This window comes from Hyaena hyaena, unplaced genomic scaffold, assembly GCF_003009895.1.
Source record: "Hyaena hyaena isolate Hyena2069 unplaced genomic scaffold, ASM300989v1 scaffold_547, whole genome shotgun sequence".
NCBI classification, from domain to species: domain Eukaryota; kingdom Metazoa; phylum Chordata; class Mammalia; order Carnivora; family Hyaenidae; genus Hyaena; species Hyaena hyaena.
Window position 1 is genome coordinate 451,991 of NW_024081177.1, and position 16,765 is coordinate 468,755.

A 16,765-nucleotide genomic window follows, 5' to 3' on the forward strand; every position below is an offset into this window, starting at 1 on the left:
CCCACTCTTCCCACTATAATGTCCTATGTTGTCTGATTCCATTCTTTTCCCCTGCTTTTTTTTTTTTTTTTATTAAAGCTTAGGTGGCTTCAAACTCCAGTGGTCACCTCTGTGATTTTTAGCCCAGATCTTGTTCTACACAAGAGCCTAGGCCATTGATAATTTGATGCAATAAGTCATCATTGGATCAGTAAACCGCCCCCCCTCCTGTATATTCTGTTGGTAAATGGCACCACCGACAACTGGAGGACCTCGGGCACGTCCACCCTTCATGCCAGTCACTGAGCTTCCACTCCATAAATTGCTCAGAGCTGCCCTCTCCTTGTCTGAAATATCATCACTGACTACTTCTCACAGGCATTCTTGCCTTGATTCTCAACCTCCTCTGGCCTACCCTTCATACCATATTGCCAGAGTTTCCTAAAATCTGAGCATGAACATTTCCCCTGCTTAAAATCCACATACATACACCCTACCCCATTCAGTTCACAAGAGGTTTCCCATCTGTCTGTGCCCTGCCTGCTTCTTCAACCTGGTCTCATGCTGCCCACGTGCACTTTTGACCCATGGGGCACCAGACAGTGGCAGCACCCTTGATACTATGTGATTCCCCTCGCTCTGGGCCTTTACCCTGGCTCGTTTGCCTGCTCTACATTGCTAATTCCTATTTGGCCTTAAGACTCAAGACTCAAATTCAACTAAGCTCTTCCAAAAAGCTTTTTTTTTTTTTTTTTTTTTTTAATGTTTCCTCCATCAGGCAGACTATATTCTTCCAGGCTGTGCTACTTTCATTCAATTATAACTTCCTGTTTTCATGCAGGAAACCTGATGCAGACTTTTGAAGAGGGGGAAAGTAGGGGTAATTTCACGAGCCTAGGCAGTTCAGCGAACTCTGATCTCCCCATCCTTGGAATATCCTTCAACCCTATCTGGGGCGATTGAATGGGAGTGTGAGCGAGGGGAAGAGGTGTTCTTCAGGCTCTGATGCGAAAGGTGGTTTGGACCGCGCCAGAGCCCAAGTCCTTTCAGGTCTGGAGTCACAAAAAGGGTGGACGGAGTTTCTATAGCGACAGGCGAGGGCGTGGCCCCGGGCTCTCGCGGGCGGGGTGCTGGAGCGAGCGCCCCGCAGCGGCCGCCGGGCAGTCTGCGCCAGCCTGATGCAGCTCCTCCCATCTGTTCGCTTGGGGACCAAGTAAGGCGGGGGTGGGGGTGGGCGCCGAAGCCTCAGGGGGCCGTGTGGAAAGAAGGTCGGGGGAGCAGGGAGAAGGGAGGTGCAGAGAATGCAAAGTAGGAGAAGTGTGGTCGGATGAGAGAGAGGGGCCGGCTGTGAGCGCGGACTGGAGGAAAGTGCTCTGAACCGCTGCTTCCTCAAGCCCAAGGCGGATACAGTTTCCTCCTCACGGAATGTTGCATCGCTGACCTGGGCTGAATGCGTGGTGCAGAGAGATGGATTTTAGGAAACTGCTAAGACCTCTCCTGAAATTGCTTCCAGCCCTGACCTCAACAACGTGGGGCACAAAGCTTTCTTCCCCCCCTTATTGATCTTCACCGCCTGGCTGGTACTCCTGTTGGTCAAAAGTGAGCCCACGACCCCACGCCTCATGTGGGCGTCCTAGGATCTGGCTGACAGGAGCCTATTCTGCCCCAGCCCGTAACCCTGCACGCCTCCATGCTCAGCCAGAGCCCGATGCAGGGCAACTTGAAGCGGTGAGGGGATCATACATCCAGAGCATCGCTTCCCTCTCGGTGGTACTTGCCACTCCAGGGTGACGCTCCTTTTAGCAAATATTTTCCTAAAAGAGGGATGAAGAATGCAAAATTTGGATTTTTTAAAAATCTGTAGTTGATTTGTGGTACTTGCTATGTTTGAAATATCCATCAGCCAATTCAGGGCTTAACTTGTGACTCTTCTGACCTGTTTTAAAATGACTGATGATCAAAAGTGCAAGGCCATTTATAGAAAGTTCAGACTATGAAAGGACAAATGGTCCCTTTGTTGCCAGTCTTGCTTGAGGGTCTTAATCACTTATGTGTGTTAGGTACGGAAAACCTAGGAGTTCTAAGGAATGCTCCAAACCTGAACTTGCTAATTGGTTCTGGTACTTACGTCTGCTATTTCCCTTGTCTGTTTTAGTCCTTACCAAGAGGGTAACGTTAAACCCGAAGGCAGTCTCTAGTAGTGTGCCAACCGCTCTTTGACTTTGTTGTCAGGAGCTTGGGTCAAACCTGTGGCGGACCCATTGCTGGGAGTCACTGGTTTGTTTAGCGGACGCCAAATCCAACATCAGTGTGTTGTGATGGCAAAAAAGGGCAAATCTTGGTCTAGGCTTCATTAATAGAAATCTAACAAACAGATGAGTGATGCAAAGGTCTTCCTGCCTGATTTAGCACTGATTAGTACATAACCTAGACTCTAGAAAACTGAAGCCACTTAAAGCAAGGTCTTAAAAAAAGCTAGAAAGTAGAGAGAAATAGTCACAATATAGCTTCTCTCCATCATGCCTGGATGTTCTATCATATGAAGAGGAGTTTGAAATAAAACTACAGAATGCCCTGGAGATGAGTAGGTTCCAGAGAGGCATAAGCCACTGTTTTGAATATTCAAGAACTCTTGAGTAGAAGAGAAGGTAGATGTGTTCTTTGTTGTTCTGCAGAAGATAACAAGTATCGGTGGAGGATATGTTGCTCAATATCATTTCTTCCAACCAACATTTGTTGAGCACCACCATATATATAAGCAGCTGGATGGGAATGAGTTGCCTGGAAAAACAGTGAGCTCTGTCACAGAATATTCAAGCAGAGACTGAGTGATTGCCAGGGATACCCTAAGGAGGATTTCTGCTGGGTGAGAAAATGGATGAATGGCCTCTAAAACCCCTTCCAGCTCTGAGAGTCTGTGGACTATGAAGAGTTTCAAGGATAATTGCAAAGGGGCCGAGGAGTTCTCTTTGCAGAAGTGACAGTAACTTAAATACATTAAGTACATTGTCTCCTGTTCACAGAAATGCAAAGGTAGTCCCTGCAAAGTCCTTCACTGCCACAATTTCTGCCCCAAAGGTAGCTCTCCAGGGCGTAAAGATCAAGCTACCGCACAACTGCAGTAGAAATACTGAAATCATAACAGGTAAATCTCAGAAGATATATATCCTTTCTGGGCATTGAAGATGGGTGTACATAGATAATGCATTGTGTATAAAATACTATATATGCAGTAACGCTGGCACCACTGTTTATGGGACTGTCATGCCCACAAGACTTTGAACTCCTTGAAAGCAAGGATTCTGTTTTATTTATCTCTCAATCCCCCATGCTTAGCACAATATCTGACATTCAGATGGTGGTCTCAAATTTTTTGATGAATTAATCTAAACCATCTTAAATTTCACATTTGTACAAAGAGCTTTCAATAGACAAGTCATTGTCCATGCCTCTATGAAGAATATAAAAAATAAAATAAAAATAAAATAAAATCCAAGTTCATCATTCTTGCCCCCGAGAGATTCACACTCAAGATGAATTGAATTAACACTAAAGTTGTTGATCAAGTGACAAAATGATGTCCACAAGCAAAAATGCTGAAATCCAGAGGAGGGAGATGGGTATATAAGCTGGAGAGGTGGGGAAACTGCTCTTCATGTGAAATAATAGGAGTAATTTTTAAATTTTAGTTTCAGTTCTCAAAGCAATATTTACTCTAGCTCTGAGATGGGTTTGTTTTCTCTAACCCTTCATGTAAACAGTTAAAAACAAGCTATAAAACATACTCTACATAGTCCACCACTTATTTTGAAGATAAAACGTGGTGTTTGTGAAGCTTTGAGTGTGGACTGTCATGGATTAAATGGGAGCTAGATTCAATGCATTCTTAGGGGGAAAGGCACAAAATAGTCTTTGATAACCACAGAATTATCCAGAAGAGAGAACTTGTAAAATAAGCCACAATAGAATTTTTTTCTCCAATCTGGCAGTATTTAATAAGGTTAGAATCAAAGAAGCTTGAACTGAAAGGGATATAAGAGGTCACCTAGCCCAGTCTTGTCATCTTACAAATGGGGAAACTGAGTCTAGAAAAGGCACATGACTTGCTCAGAATCTATCTGTGGGCAGAACTGAGATGAGACTCCAAAATGCCTCAGCATCTTCTAAAGGTCTTCATGTTGTCTTCACTGACAGAGTGCCCGACACTGAAATGAAGAAAGAGCTCCACTTGCCAGGAAGGATGCACATGGACTTGTATTGTGTCCCACATCCCTGGGAAGTAGATGGAGGGAACATTTGATATAGAGCACTGGCAGAAAATAATTGTATTCATTCTTCCCAGTGTTTGGATTTTACAACCTTCATGTCAGATTGATGGCCAAAATTCTACCGGTTCTGTCCCCCAAATTACCCAAGTATAGGTTCCCACTTGTACTCTGTCCTCACTATCATTGCCTTGATTGAGGCCTTCATCATGTCTTGCCTAGATGTTCAAGACATCTTCCTACTTGGGCTCCTCCAAACCTGTTTCATGGCATTGCCAGAGAGATGATCCTAAAGCACAAATCTGATTTTGTCAGACTTAGAATGAACCATGCAACCCTTTCTTTACAGTCTAACAAGCTCTCTGGCCCTCACCAGCAATTTCCATGTACTCACACTTTCTAGAGAAGGCAATGCTCTTTCATACTTTTTGTGCTTTCACAGTTTTGTCCATCTGCCCTTGATTCCATTCGTGTCCTGTTTATTCTTCGAGGACGATTCTACTTTGCTCAAGTGTAGAGGCTTCCTCAGCTCTTCCAACAGATGTTAGTCACCCCCTGAAGTGTGCTCCATTAGCTCTTTGCACAGGCCTCTATTACTGCCATGATCACGTGCACTGTAATGATCATATACATTGTAATGTCCATGTGTCTCCCCTCCTAGATTAGGAACTCTCCTTGAGGGCAGAGTCCATGTCTGGTTTGTCTGAGGAATTATCTCAGCAAATGTCTGTAGAAAGGAAAGAAGGAAGGGAAGAAAGAAGTAATATTGTGATCATCTGAAGAGAAGAAACTATTACTTTTTGTTTGCTTTTGCATAGGCCTTTTTAAAAATTAATTCATTTATTATATCCAAGTTAGCATATAGTGCAATAATGATTTTAGAAGTAGATTCCAGTGATTCATCCCCTATGTATAACACCCATTGTTCATCCCAACAAGTGTCTTCCTTAATAATCCTTATCCATTTAGCCCCTCCCCATACCCCCAACCTCTCCAGAAACCCTCAGTTTGTTCTCTGTATTTAAAAGTCTTTTATGTTTTTTGTCCCCCTCCTTGTTTTTATATTGTTTTTGCTTCCCTTCCCTTATGTTCATCTGTTTTGTATCTTAAATTCCTCATATGAGTGAAGTCATATTATATTTGTCTTTCTCTGACTGACTAATTTCACTTAACATAATACCCTCTGGTTCCATCCATGTAGTTGCAAATGACAAGATTTCATTCTTTTTGATAGCTGAGTAATACTCCATTATATGTGTGTGTATATATATATACACATTTCATATATACTATATAAATATATACATTTATATATATATATTCCATATTCCATTCTTAGGCTATTGTCGATAATGCTGCTATAAATTTTGGGGTGCATGTGCTCCTTCAAAACAGCACACCTGTATCCTTTGGATAAATACCTAGTACTACAATTGCTGGGTCATAGGATAGTTCTATTTTTAATATTTTGAAGAACCTTCATACTGTTTGCATAGGACTTGTGTGTGTGTGTGTGTGTGTGTGTGTGTGTGTGTGTGTGTGTGTTAAAATTAAAGTCCCCACTCCCCTCTCCCAGCTCCATCCATCAAAGATAATTATCTTTATGGCTTAAGTTTCTATATTCTTCAATATACCTGTATAAAGACATGCAAACATCTTGTTTTTTCTTAAATAATATCAAATCATGCACATTGTTCTGTTTCACTCAATATATTACAGGCAGGCATACATAGAGATCATTTTTTAAAATGTTTGCATCATACTCTATAATACATATGTCAAGAACAGTGGGCATGACTTGTCTTCAGTCCTCTGAATAATTTCAAAAATGCGATGCAGTCACTATTTATTATAGTGCCTGCAAGAACCCACCAATGGAGTGGTCAGCAGAAGCCAGGATAACATTTTCACTGATTCCTGTTCTGTCCTTATTCGCATATCCCTGATCCCCTTGGCTCTTGCTAGAGTTGGAGGCTGAAAAGGGACTTCCAAGGGACACAAAGCAGAGTTCCAGCAGCCATCTGCTAATGGGACAGGTGTATAGCAATGGCATGAGAGCCTCTAAGACTCTGCCACTCACATAAATCACCGCCTTAACTAGATTCCATAAACTTAACTTGAATTAGTTTTTCCTCTTGCAGCAAGTTCATTATTCATAAAGCTGTGCCCTGAATAAAGAAGGTGCAAAAATGTCTCAGTGAGATCCAGGGAAAGCATTTCTACCAGTTGTCATTTTCTTCTTTTTCTATAGGCATTAAGCTACCAAGTACCCACTAATATATGTGCCTTTCAGAGCAAAAGGTGTTTGTAACAAGAGAATGGTTTAGTCTGCAGTGAGCTAGAGGAAATGGGTCTTTTCCCCTGGTGTCTTAAATTGCTGGCCACTTTATTAGCTCATCTTCCTTCCGTGGCTGCCATTTCCCTCTCCCCTGGGCACCCGAAGGCTCATGCCAAGACACCCCCTCTCCTGATATCATCAGCCACCAGAAGGGAAATGAAAGGAATAGCAGAGACTAAGCCACTGTGTTAGGCCCGCCACCTCCTTCTGTCTCGGAGTCTGCCCTGCATTCTTCCCTCCCTGGCTGTGGGGGCCATTTTGCTCCTACTGACAATTTACTTTCTACCCTTCCTCCTGTAGGACTACAATGGATGCTAAAAAGCCAAGGAAATGCAGTTTGACGTCCTTCCCAGTTTTGAAAGCAAGAAAGAAACAGAATGTTAATCCTGTGAAGGTAAAGATCCTTGAATTTCATTTGGGGAACAGAGGTATTCTTATGAAGACTGGGGGTCCCTGGAGTGCCCCACACACCTCTGATGACAGTGTGAGGGGAAGGGAAATGTGGGGGTACCAGGCTATTTGACAGAGCCAGGTCTGGGCCGGCTTGGAGGGAAATTGGCTATAGGGCCAGGGTGTAGTGTCATGAAGTCCAGAACCTCATGGCCTTCATTGAACAGGTCGCCTGGGGGTATGTCTTTTCTACAGTGACTTGTATTGCACTCTGTATTTCTGGAACCACACCAGAAGTGTCCCAGAATGGTTCCAAACATGTATGCAAGAAATTTCCAGAAACGTGTGTGTGTGTGTTTTCTCTAACACAGACATGGTGTCTTTGTTTTTACTTCTAAACAAGTAAAATGCCACAGCAGTGAAGCTAATTTTGTGATGTGGTGACTTTGAGATCACCATCTACAAGATCTACTTCTAAATCAGGGGTACTTTTTTACCTAATGCCCTCAGTTTGAATTTCACACCTTCCTCCAAAGATCACATTATCTGGGGTCTTTGTTATGAAAATTCTGTGGCAAACTTGAGTCCAGGGCATTTAGGTTTGACCCTGAGTCCTGCTCCTGTCATTGCTTGGAAGAGCTGGGGTTCAGCAGCCTATCCGAGGCCTGGTGAAAGTTTTCTTCCCTTGAGATCACATACCACCATCTTAAAATTATGACTCTTAGGTCACCTCCACCAAGTAGTGTTGCTGATTTTTTAAAAACCTTTTTAATGTTTTTATTTATTTCTGAGAGAGACAGCATAAGTAGGGGAGGGTCAGAGAGAGAGGGAGACACAGAATCTGAAGCAGGCTCTAGGCTCTGAACTAGCTGTCAGCACAGAGCCCGATGCGGGGCTTGAAACCACAAACCGTGAGATCTTGACCTGGGCCAAAGTCAGATGCTTAACCGACTGAGCCACCCAGGCACCCCTAATGTTGCTGATTTAACCCCAGCCTCCTCCCGCTCAGGATTATAACTCATAAAAATGAATCCTGATGCAAAGTCTGTTGTTCCCCCATCCCTATCCCTGCTATTATTACATACAACAAAAACCATTATTTTATAATTCATAGGTACAAAAAATTATTAATACCTAAAACATTTCTTTTGACAAAGCAAAAATTAATCTAACTTAAAATAGTAATTCTATAGCAAACAGGATAATATAATAAAGACAACATTCTCTTCACATTTAAAATTATTATACAAACAGAATGGTCTTGGTCATGACTTAGAAAAATCATCATGAGTTTTGCAACTTACATTTGCTTTAATCTGCTTGAGCTCCTTTTTATTGAGTGCTTGGATGACTCTCACATGCCTCTTAGAGGCAAGTACAATTATTATCCCCATTTCTGAGATTGAAGTGAAATTAATTAGCCATAGCCATAAACCATTGAGTGGCAGATGGAATTCAAACCCATATTCTTTTTTTAAAATGTTTATTTATTTTGAGAGAGACAGAGCATGAGTGGGGGAAGGGTAGAGAGAGAGGGAGAGAAAGAATCCCAAGCAGGCTCCATGCTGTCAGTTTGGAGCCCAACGCAGGACGTGAACTCAGGAACTATGAGATCATGACCTGAGCTGAAGTTGGACCCTTAACCCACTGAGCCCCCCAGGTTCCCCCAAACCCATATTGTTAACCACTCTATTCATTGCCTCTTTGCTGAGTCATGTCAACTCTGTTAAACATTGTCCTATAAAATTCCTTAATATATTTCTATTAATTTTAAGGAAAGCCTATCCTGCTACAGTTGCCACAACAGGGATTGTCAAAAATAAAATATAAAATGATGCTAAAGAAAAATTCATTTATGTTGTGTTTTTTGTAACTGCCAGCAATTGACAATACTATTTAGAAATACTGTCTAGTGGTACCTGGGTGGCTTGGTTGGTTAAGTGTCCAACTCTCTATCTCAGCTCAGGTCTTGATCTCAGGGTCTAGAGTTCAAGCCCCATGTTGGATTCCATGTTGGGCTCTTCACTGGGCATGGAGCCTACTTAAAAAAAATCAATAATAAAAAATACCATCTAAACTTACAACTATTGTCTTTACATTGGTAACTATTCTTATGGGCCATAAATAAATGTCTTTTTACTATCTCTTCATTTTCCCCAATGAACTTCTCATCCAGTTGAGCTGAATAGGCTTAAGGAAGGAAATGTAAACAAGTCAATAGCCATCCTCAGCATGTGAAATCTTGGGTTTCAGTGGATAGTCATATTAACTGGAGGATGAAAAGAATGAATTATAATCTCTTGACCTAAAAACACATGGAAGGTGAGAGTGCTATGGATCTAGCCTATCAACTGCCCCAAGCAAGTGTGGGGGAAAAAACATTTTGAATATTTGAATAAATTGATAATAATGTATATTTTTTGTAATATTTAGTCTTCTAAATTATAACTATAATGTTTATAATAATAATTATTTAGGTTTTTAAATATGGATCTTGATAGTATTTCAGCGAAGGGAGTTTTTTTAGTTTATTTATTTTGAGAGAGAGAGAGAAGACAGGAGGGAGAGAGAGAGACAGTGAGACAGAGAGAGAGAGAGAGAGAGAGAGCAGGGAAAGGACAGAGAGAAAGAGGAAGAGAGAGAATCCTAAGCAGGCTCTGTGTCAGCACAGAGGCTGATATGAGGCTCAAACTCAGGAACTTGTGAAATCATGACTGAAACCAACAGTCCAAGCACTTAACCGAGTGAGCTACCCAGGCGCCCCAGCTAAGGGAGTTTTTAAAATGTTGTTTTGGTGTGGAAACTAATTTGACAATAAACTATTTGTAAAAAAATAAAAAATAAAAAAAAATAAAATGTTGTTTTGGGGCGCCTGGGTGGCTCAGTCAGGTAAGCGTCTGACTTCAGCTCAGCTCATGATCTTACGGTTTGTGGGTTCGAGCCCCATGTTGGGCTCTGTGTTGACAGCCCGCTCAAAGCCTGGAGACTGTTTCTGATTCTGGGTCTCTCTCTCTGACCCTCCCCTTCTCTCTCTCTCTCTCTCTCTCTCTCTCTCTCTCTCAGAAATAAAACATTAAAAAAATAAAATGTTGTTTTTAATAATTGATTTCACCTGGTTTTAAGACAACAGGGTGATCCTCTAGATAGTAATGTAGAATGCTTTAAAAAATCCCCCCATTCATTTGGCTAAAACACGATAAAATATTAAAGAGCCACCTGCCACAGAGAGATCTCTGCAGGGAATCGTTTGCCTTAGATGCCTGTAGAGAGTCCCCATCCTCTCCGCTTAGTTGGCAAGGATCCCAGGGCTCTCAGAGTGGCTCCCAATGACACAGGATCTCTCTGCACTTGAGGAAAATGCTCCTGTGTTATAGTTTATCCTGACTGCCAGCAGAGGGAACATCCTCTCTTCTGGACCTCAGCTGTCTCAGCTGGTAGGTTGGACAATGTCTGGCTCTTCTGTAACTCTGTTCAAAGAAAACGTGTTGCCTCATGGCCAGCTTCTGGGGCTGGAGGAATTAGCAGCACTCCAGGGTCTCTCTTAGACCATCCAGAAGAACCTGGGAGAAGTCTGGGGAAGTCTGTTACTTTATAGCTTTTCTGACAGTTCATGAATAGGAGCTACGAAGTGCATTGCAACTAAGCCTTCTAAAGATACATTTTCTATTTTCAGCACTGGAAGAACCAGTGCTGTTACTTCTCTTCTATCCTTCCAGTCATTTGATTTCTGAATACTGCCTCCTTAGACAAGTCTTCCTCAACACCCCTGTAGTATTTGTGTCCTTGTTTACTGTCAGCCTTGCGCTGTGGACCTACACTGTGCAATAGTGCAGCCACTGGCCACGTGAGGCTATGGGGCCCTTGACTTGGGTCTTGTCCAATTGGAGGTGTGCTGCAATTGTGAAAGATAACACACCATGTTTCACAGACCTGGTGTGAGAAAATGAATGTAAAGTACCTTATTGATAACTTTTTATAATTGTGTGAGTTTTGTAGTATGTTAATACCTCAATAACACTGTAAAAAAATGTATGCTGATTACATGTTAAGGTAGTGTTCTGAAAATGCTGTGTCAAATATATAACAACTTCACCTGTTTCCTTTTAGTTTTTTTTTTTAATGTGGCCGCTAGAGAATTTAAAATTTCACACATGGCTCACATGATATTTCTATTGGGTAGTGCTGTTCTCGAACAGAAGTACCGTAACAGCAAAGATATTCTTTGTCTGGCTCAGTGTGAAATGCCCAGGACCTAGGACAGTGCCTCGCACAGATTAAAATTCAATGTGTACTTGTGGAATAGAAACCGGGAAAGTGTTTATTTATTTTTTTCCCTCTACAAATATTACTGAGTGCCTACTAACTCCAGGCATTGTTCTAGGTGCAGGGGATGTAGAGAACAAAACAGACCAAAACAAAACAAAACCCCAAAATCCCACCTGATGCAGCTTAAAATTGAAATTCTTTATAGAAAGGCCAGATGTTGCAGGTTAATGCTGAGAATGGTATTGAACAGCTCTTATTTTCATCTTCAGTGAACGCCAAGATGGACTTAGACCAGTGGTTCTCAATGTTGATTTAAAATCACCTGGGAAAGGTTTTAAAGACCACTGAATCAGCACCTCTAGGGATCATGAACATTTTTTTTTAAGTTCTTTTCTATCATGTGGGGACAGATGTCTATTTAGACACCAGCTATGAGACCTTGGTTAGATTATTAAGTCTCTCTGTTGATTGTGAAACATGGCATAGTTATTCCTACGTCCCCGATAGTGGTGGCATTAAATGAGATACGAGAGGATGAGCTTGCTGATGGTGGGCCGTTCAATATTGGCTTCTTTTACCTTCTCCCCTCTCCACTGAATAAAAAGGGGTTTCCTGTAGCAGACAGGCTTTTTAATGAGTCTTCCACAGTGGAAAAGGATATCTGAGGGCCATTTACGCCATCTCATTTCTGTATTTCGTTGGTGCTCCATAGGGAAAACAAACATTCTGACCATTGGGTATTGCAAAGAAACAGAATTCACAATCGATTATAGCTGGAGAGAGAACAGAAAGCCAACATACCAATTCCCAAAGGAGAGCGCTTACCTACTTTTTCCCATTCTCTCATACAGACCCCTTCTTCCTTCTGAGATCTACATAATTAGTAGTACCCGTTCCTTTGTTTTGCATTCCCATTGGTGCTCTTTGTTTGGAGACAGGGAGGAAAGACTGCAGATTGCCTTCTGTTGCTCTAACAAGGAAGGGAAGCAGGCAGACACGGGGAGTTTCTCTGAGTACCAGAATTAATCAGACTGGATAGGCAACTCCCATTGAAAGTGACATTGGAAGTGGGGATAAGGAGATGTTAGAAATATGACCTCCTCCCCTATGTATGTTTAGCCTTTTACCTTTATTTCTTTCAGCACTATTGAGGTAGTTATCACTTTACAGAGGAGGAAAGTGAGATTCAAAGAGATTAGATTAAGCAAGTTATCTAAAACCACTCTGCTAATAAAAACTAAAATCAGGATTCAGATTTTATCTGTAATTTATTAATGCTTTTTAAAACATTATTATTAAGTATTGAATATACACAAGAATATTTAAATATGTGTATAGGGTATAAAGAATAATAGTGCAATGAACACCCTTGTGAGAATACAACACACAGTTTAAGGAAGTTTAAGGAAGAAGTCTTCTCTGTGTCCCCATCTTATCTCACCCTGCTCATTGACCCCTCTGAGATAACCACTCTCTTTTACATGCTATTCCATTGCTTTTTTATATGTTTATAACACTTCTAAACTATGTATTGCTTAATTTTGCACATTTTTGGATTTATATACATGGAATTTTGCTGTTCACTTTTTCTTCTATAATCGCTTTTTAGGCTCAGTACTAAGCCAGCATACTCTGTACAGAATCTGGCTGGCTTTCACTTGGATCGATCAAGTCTCCAATCTGACTGCTCAGTGCCTGTGTCCCACAGATACTGTCCATATCAATCCTCTGTTTGCAGGGACCTATTTATAAATCAGTTTCACTGTTGTATCCAATTGTATGGGCATGCCACACTTCTGGCAGTTTTGCAGGTGATGGCATGTGGTGTTTTTGCTGGTTTCTGCTATCAAACATGGTGCTGCTATGAATGTTGTTGTGCACATCTACTAGTGCATATATGTAGGGTTTCTCGAGAAGACACTGAAGAGGGAACTGCTGGGTTCCAGGGTATGTGGATGCTTAACATTACCAGATAACACCAAACTCTTTTCTAAAACATTGGTATCAAAGTACTTTGTCACCAGCAATGTGTGTGAGTTCCAGTGGTTCCCCATCCTTTTTATCACTTGTTATTGTGTGGCTTTCTGTGTGCTAGTTTGGTAGATGGGTACCAATATCTTAATTGTATTTTGATTTGCATTTTGATGATTATTAATGAGATTGGGCCTTTTTTCATGTCATTGGCCATTTGTGTTTCCTCTTCTGTGAAGTGCCTGGGTCTGCCTTTTTGGCTTAAATATTTTTATTGTGCTGTCTTTCTTATTGATTTGTAGAATATTTTACATATTCTACAAACATAAAATTCTACAATATGTAAAATATATACATATAAATGACATATACATATAATTATTTATACATAAATGCAAACTATTTAAAGGATTTAGGGGCACCTGGGTGGCTCAGTCGGTTAAGTGTCCAACTTCGGCTGAGGTCATGATCTCACGGTTTGTGGGTTCAAGCCCCGCGTCAGGCTCTGTGCTGACAGCTAGCTCAGAGCCTGGAGCCTGCTTCAGATTCTGTGTCTCCCTCACTCTCTGACCCTCTCCTACTCACACTGTCTCTCTCTCTCTCTCTCAGAAATAAATAAAAAACTTTAAAAAGTGTATAAAAGATTTACTAATCCTTTGCCAGTTGTATGTACTGCAAATACTTTCTCCTAGTTGTTGGCTTGCTTGTTTTCTTTGTGCGTGCTTTATTTTTCAGAGCCATTTTAGGTTTGTGGAAAAATTGAACAGAAAGTAGACTTCCCCTATACGGCCTCATCCTCCACAATTTCTCATCTTATTGACATCTGGCCATATTGTACAGTTGTTACAACTGGTGAACCAATAGCAATATGTTATTATTAGCTAAGGCCCATAGTTTACATTAGTGTTACTCTTTATGTTGTGTAGTTGCTTGATTGTGACAAATGCATAATGTATCCACCCTCACAGTATCATACAAAATAGTTTTGCAGACCTAAAAGTGCCCTGTGTTCCATCTAGCCATCCCTCTTCCCCATCTCCCTGAACCCCTGGCAACCAACTTTTAACTGTGTATAGTTTTGCCTTTTCCAGAATGTTGTATAGTTGGAATCCTACAGTATTGTAGCCTTTTCAGATTGACTTCTTTCACTTAGTAATATACCTTTAAGGCTCCTCCATCTCTTTTCCTGGCTTGATAGCTTCCTTCTTTTTAATGCTGAATAATATTCCATTTTCTAGATGCACTACAGTTTATCCATTTACCTTCAGGAGAGCATCTTGGTTGCTTCCAAGTTTTGACTGTTAAGAATTAAAATGCTATAAATATCCATATGCAAGTTTTTTTGCTATTTTTAATTATTTTCAAGAGAGAGAGAGACAGACAGAGAGAGACAGAGAGTGCACATGAGTGCAGAGAGAGAGAGAGAGGGACAGAGGATCCGAAGCAGGCTCTGTGCTGACAGCAGAGAGCCTAATGCGGGACTTGAACTCATGAACCATAATATCATGACCTGAAACAAAGCTGGATGCTCAGTTGACTGAGCCATGCAGGCACACCTTGACTTTTACTTTTTTTACTTACGTATTTGTTTTTTGAGGTATAGTTGACATATAACATATTAGTTCCAGGTGTAAAATATAATGATTTGACATTTGTATACACTGCAACATGATTACTACAGTAAGTCTAGTTCCCCCCTCACACCCCCACTCATCACCATGTAAAGTTACATATGTACAATACAGTATTGCTGACTATGGTCACCATGCCCTACATTATATTCCCATGACTTATACCTTTCATGACTAAAAGTCTGTATCTCTTAACCCCTTTCTCCTATTTTGCCCACAACGTCCCATCAATTCCTCTTCTCTCTGACAATTACCTTTCCATTCTCTCTGTGAGTTTTGTTTGTTCATTTGGTTTTTTTTTCAAGTTTTTATTTAAATTCCAGTTAGTTAACATACAGTGTAAGATTAGTTTCAAGCATAGAACTTAGTGATTCATCACTTACATATAATACCCAGTGCTCATCGTAACAAGTGCCCTCCATAATCCCCATCACCTATCTAGCACACCCCCACCCTACTCCCCTCCCGCAACTTTCAGTATGTTCTCTATAGTTATGAGTCTGGCAAGATTTCATTCTTTTTTATGATGGAGTAGTATTCTACTATCTATATCTATATCTATGTTTATTTTATTTGAGAGAGAGAGCACATGGGAGGGCAAAGAGAGAGAGAGAAAGAGAGAGAGACAGAGAGAGAGAGAATCCTGAGTGGGCTCTGCACTAACAGTGCAGGGGTTCAGATTCAGAGCTCACACTCAGGAATTGTGCGATCATGACCTGAGCTGAAACCAAGAGTCAGACACCTAGCCCATGCACCTATATCTTTATGTATATCTATAATCATCTATATCTAATCTATCTCTATTTTTATCTATGTATCTGTCATGTCTTCTTTATCCATTCATCCATCAGTGGACACTTAGGTTGCTTCCACATCTTGGCTATTGTGAATAATGTTGCAATGAACCTAGGGGTGCACATAGCTTTTTGGATCCATTCTTCATTTTCTTTGGATATATACCCAGAAGTAGAATTGCTGGTACTATTTTCAGTTTTTTGAGGAACTTCCATTCTGTTTTCCATAGTGACTGCATCAGTTTGCATTCCCACCAAGAGTGTATGATGATTTTCTTTTCTCCACATCCTTACCAACAATTGTTATTTCTTGTCTTTTAGATACTAGCCTTTCTGGCAGGTGTGAGGCGATATATCATTGTGGTTTTGATTTTCATTTCCCTGATGATGAGTGATGAGCATCTTTACATGTGCCTGTTGGCCATTTGTATGTCTTCTTTGGAAAATGTCTTTTTAGACCCTCTGCCCATTATTTAATGTACTTTTTTGTTTTTGTTTTTGTTTGTTATTGACTTTTATGAGTTCTTCATGTATTTTGGATATAACCCCTTATCATATATGTGATTTGCAAATATTTTCTCCCATTTGGTAGGTTGCCTTTTCGTTTTGTTGATAGTGTCCTTTGTTTCTTTGATCAATGTATCTGTTTAATACAAATACCATACTGTTTTGATTACTCTGGCTTTACAATATTGTTTGAAATCAAGAAGTGTGGTGCCTCCAGCTTTGTTCTTCTTTCTCAAGATTTCTTTAGTTATTCAGGGTCTTTTGTGGTTCCACACAAGTTTGAGGATTCTTTGTTCGATTTCTGTGACAAGTGCCATTGGAATTTTGATAAGGATTGAACTGAATCTGTAGATTGCTTTAGGTAGTATGGATAAATTAACAATATTAATTCTATCTGTGAACATGGAATATCTTTCTATTTATTTGTATCTTCAGTTTCTTTCATCAGCATCTTATAGTTTTCAGTTAGAACTGATATCTTCATAATATTCAGTCTTCCTATCCATGAACATGGAAAAGCTCTCCATTTGTTTACATCTTCTTTTATTTCTTTCATCAGAGTTTTCTTCATATGGACCTTGTACATATTCTGTTAGACTTACACATAAGTGTTGCAATTTCTTA

The 16,765-nt window shown here is 40.7% G+C and overlaps 1 protein-coding gene across 6 annotated transcripts in view; it reads left to right on the forward strand.

The window, feature by feature from the left end:
- The first annotated feature begins 1,109 nt into the window (after positions 1-1,109).
- DYRK4 (dual specificity tyrosine phosphorylation regulated kinase 4) overlaps positions 1,110-16,765 on the forward strand; it is a 56,393-nt gene continuing 40,737 nt past the window's right edge. For 4 of the 6 annotated variants that reach the window (XM_039255768.1, XM_039255769.1, XM_039255771.1 and 1 more), the window contains exons 1-2: positions 1,110-1,192; positions 6,883-6,976. In XM_039255768.1, coding sequence (XP_039111699.1) covers positions 1,158-1,192; positions 6,883-6,976 — 129 coding nt within the window. In that variant the 5' untranslated portion in view covers positions 1,110-1,157. Of the gene's footprint in view, positions 1,193-3,002; positions 3,125-6,882; positions 6,977-9,277; positions 9,295-16,765 lie in introns of those variants that run through there. The other 2 variants (XM_039255770.1, XM_039255772.1) reach the window with 2 other exon arrangements.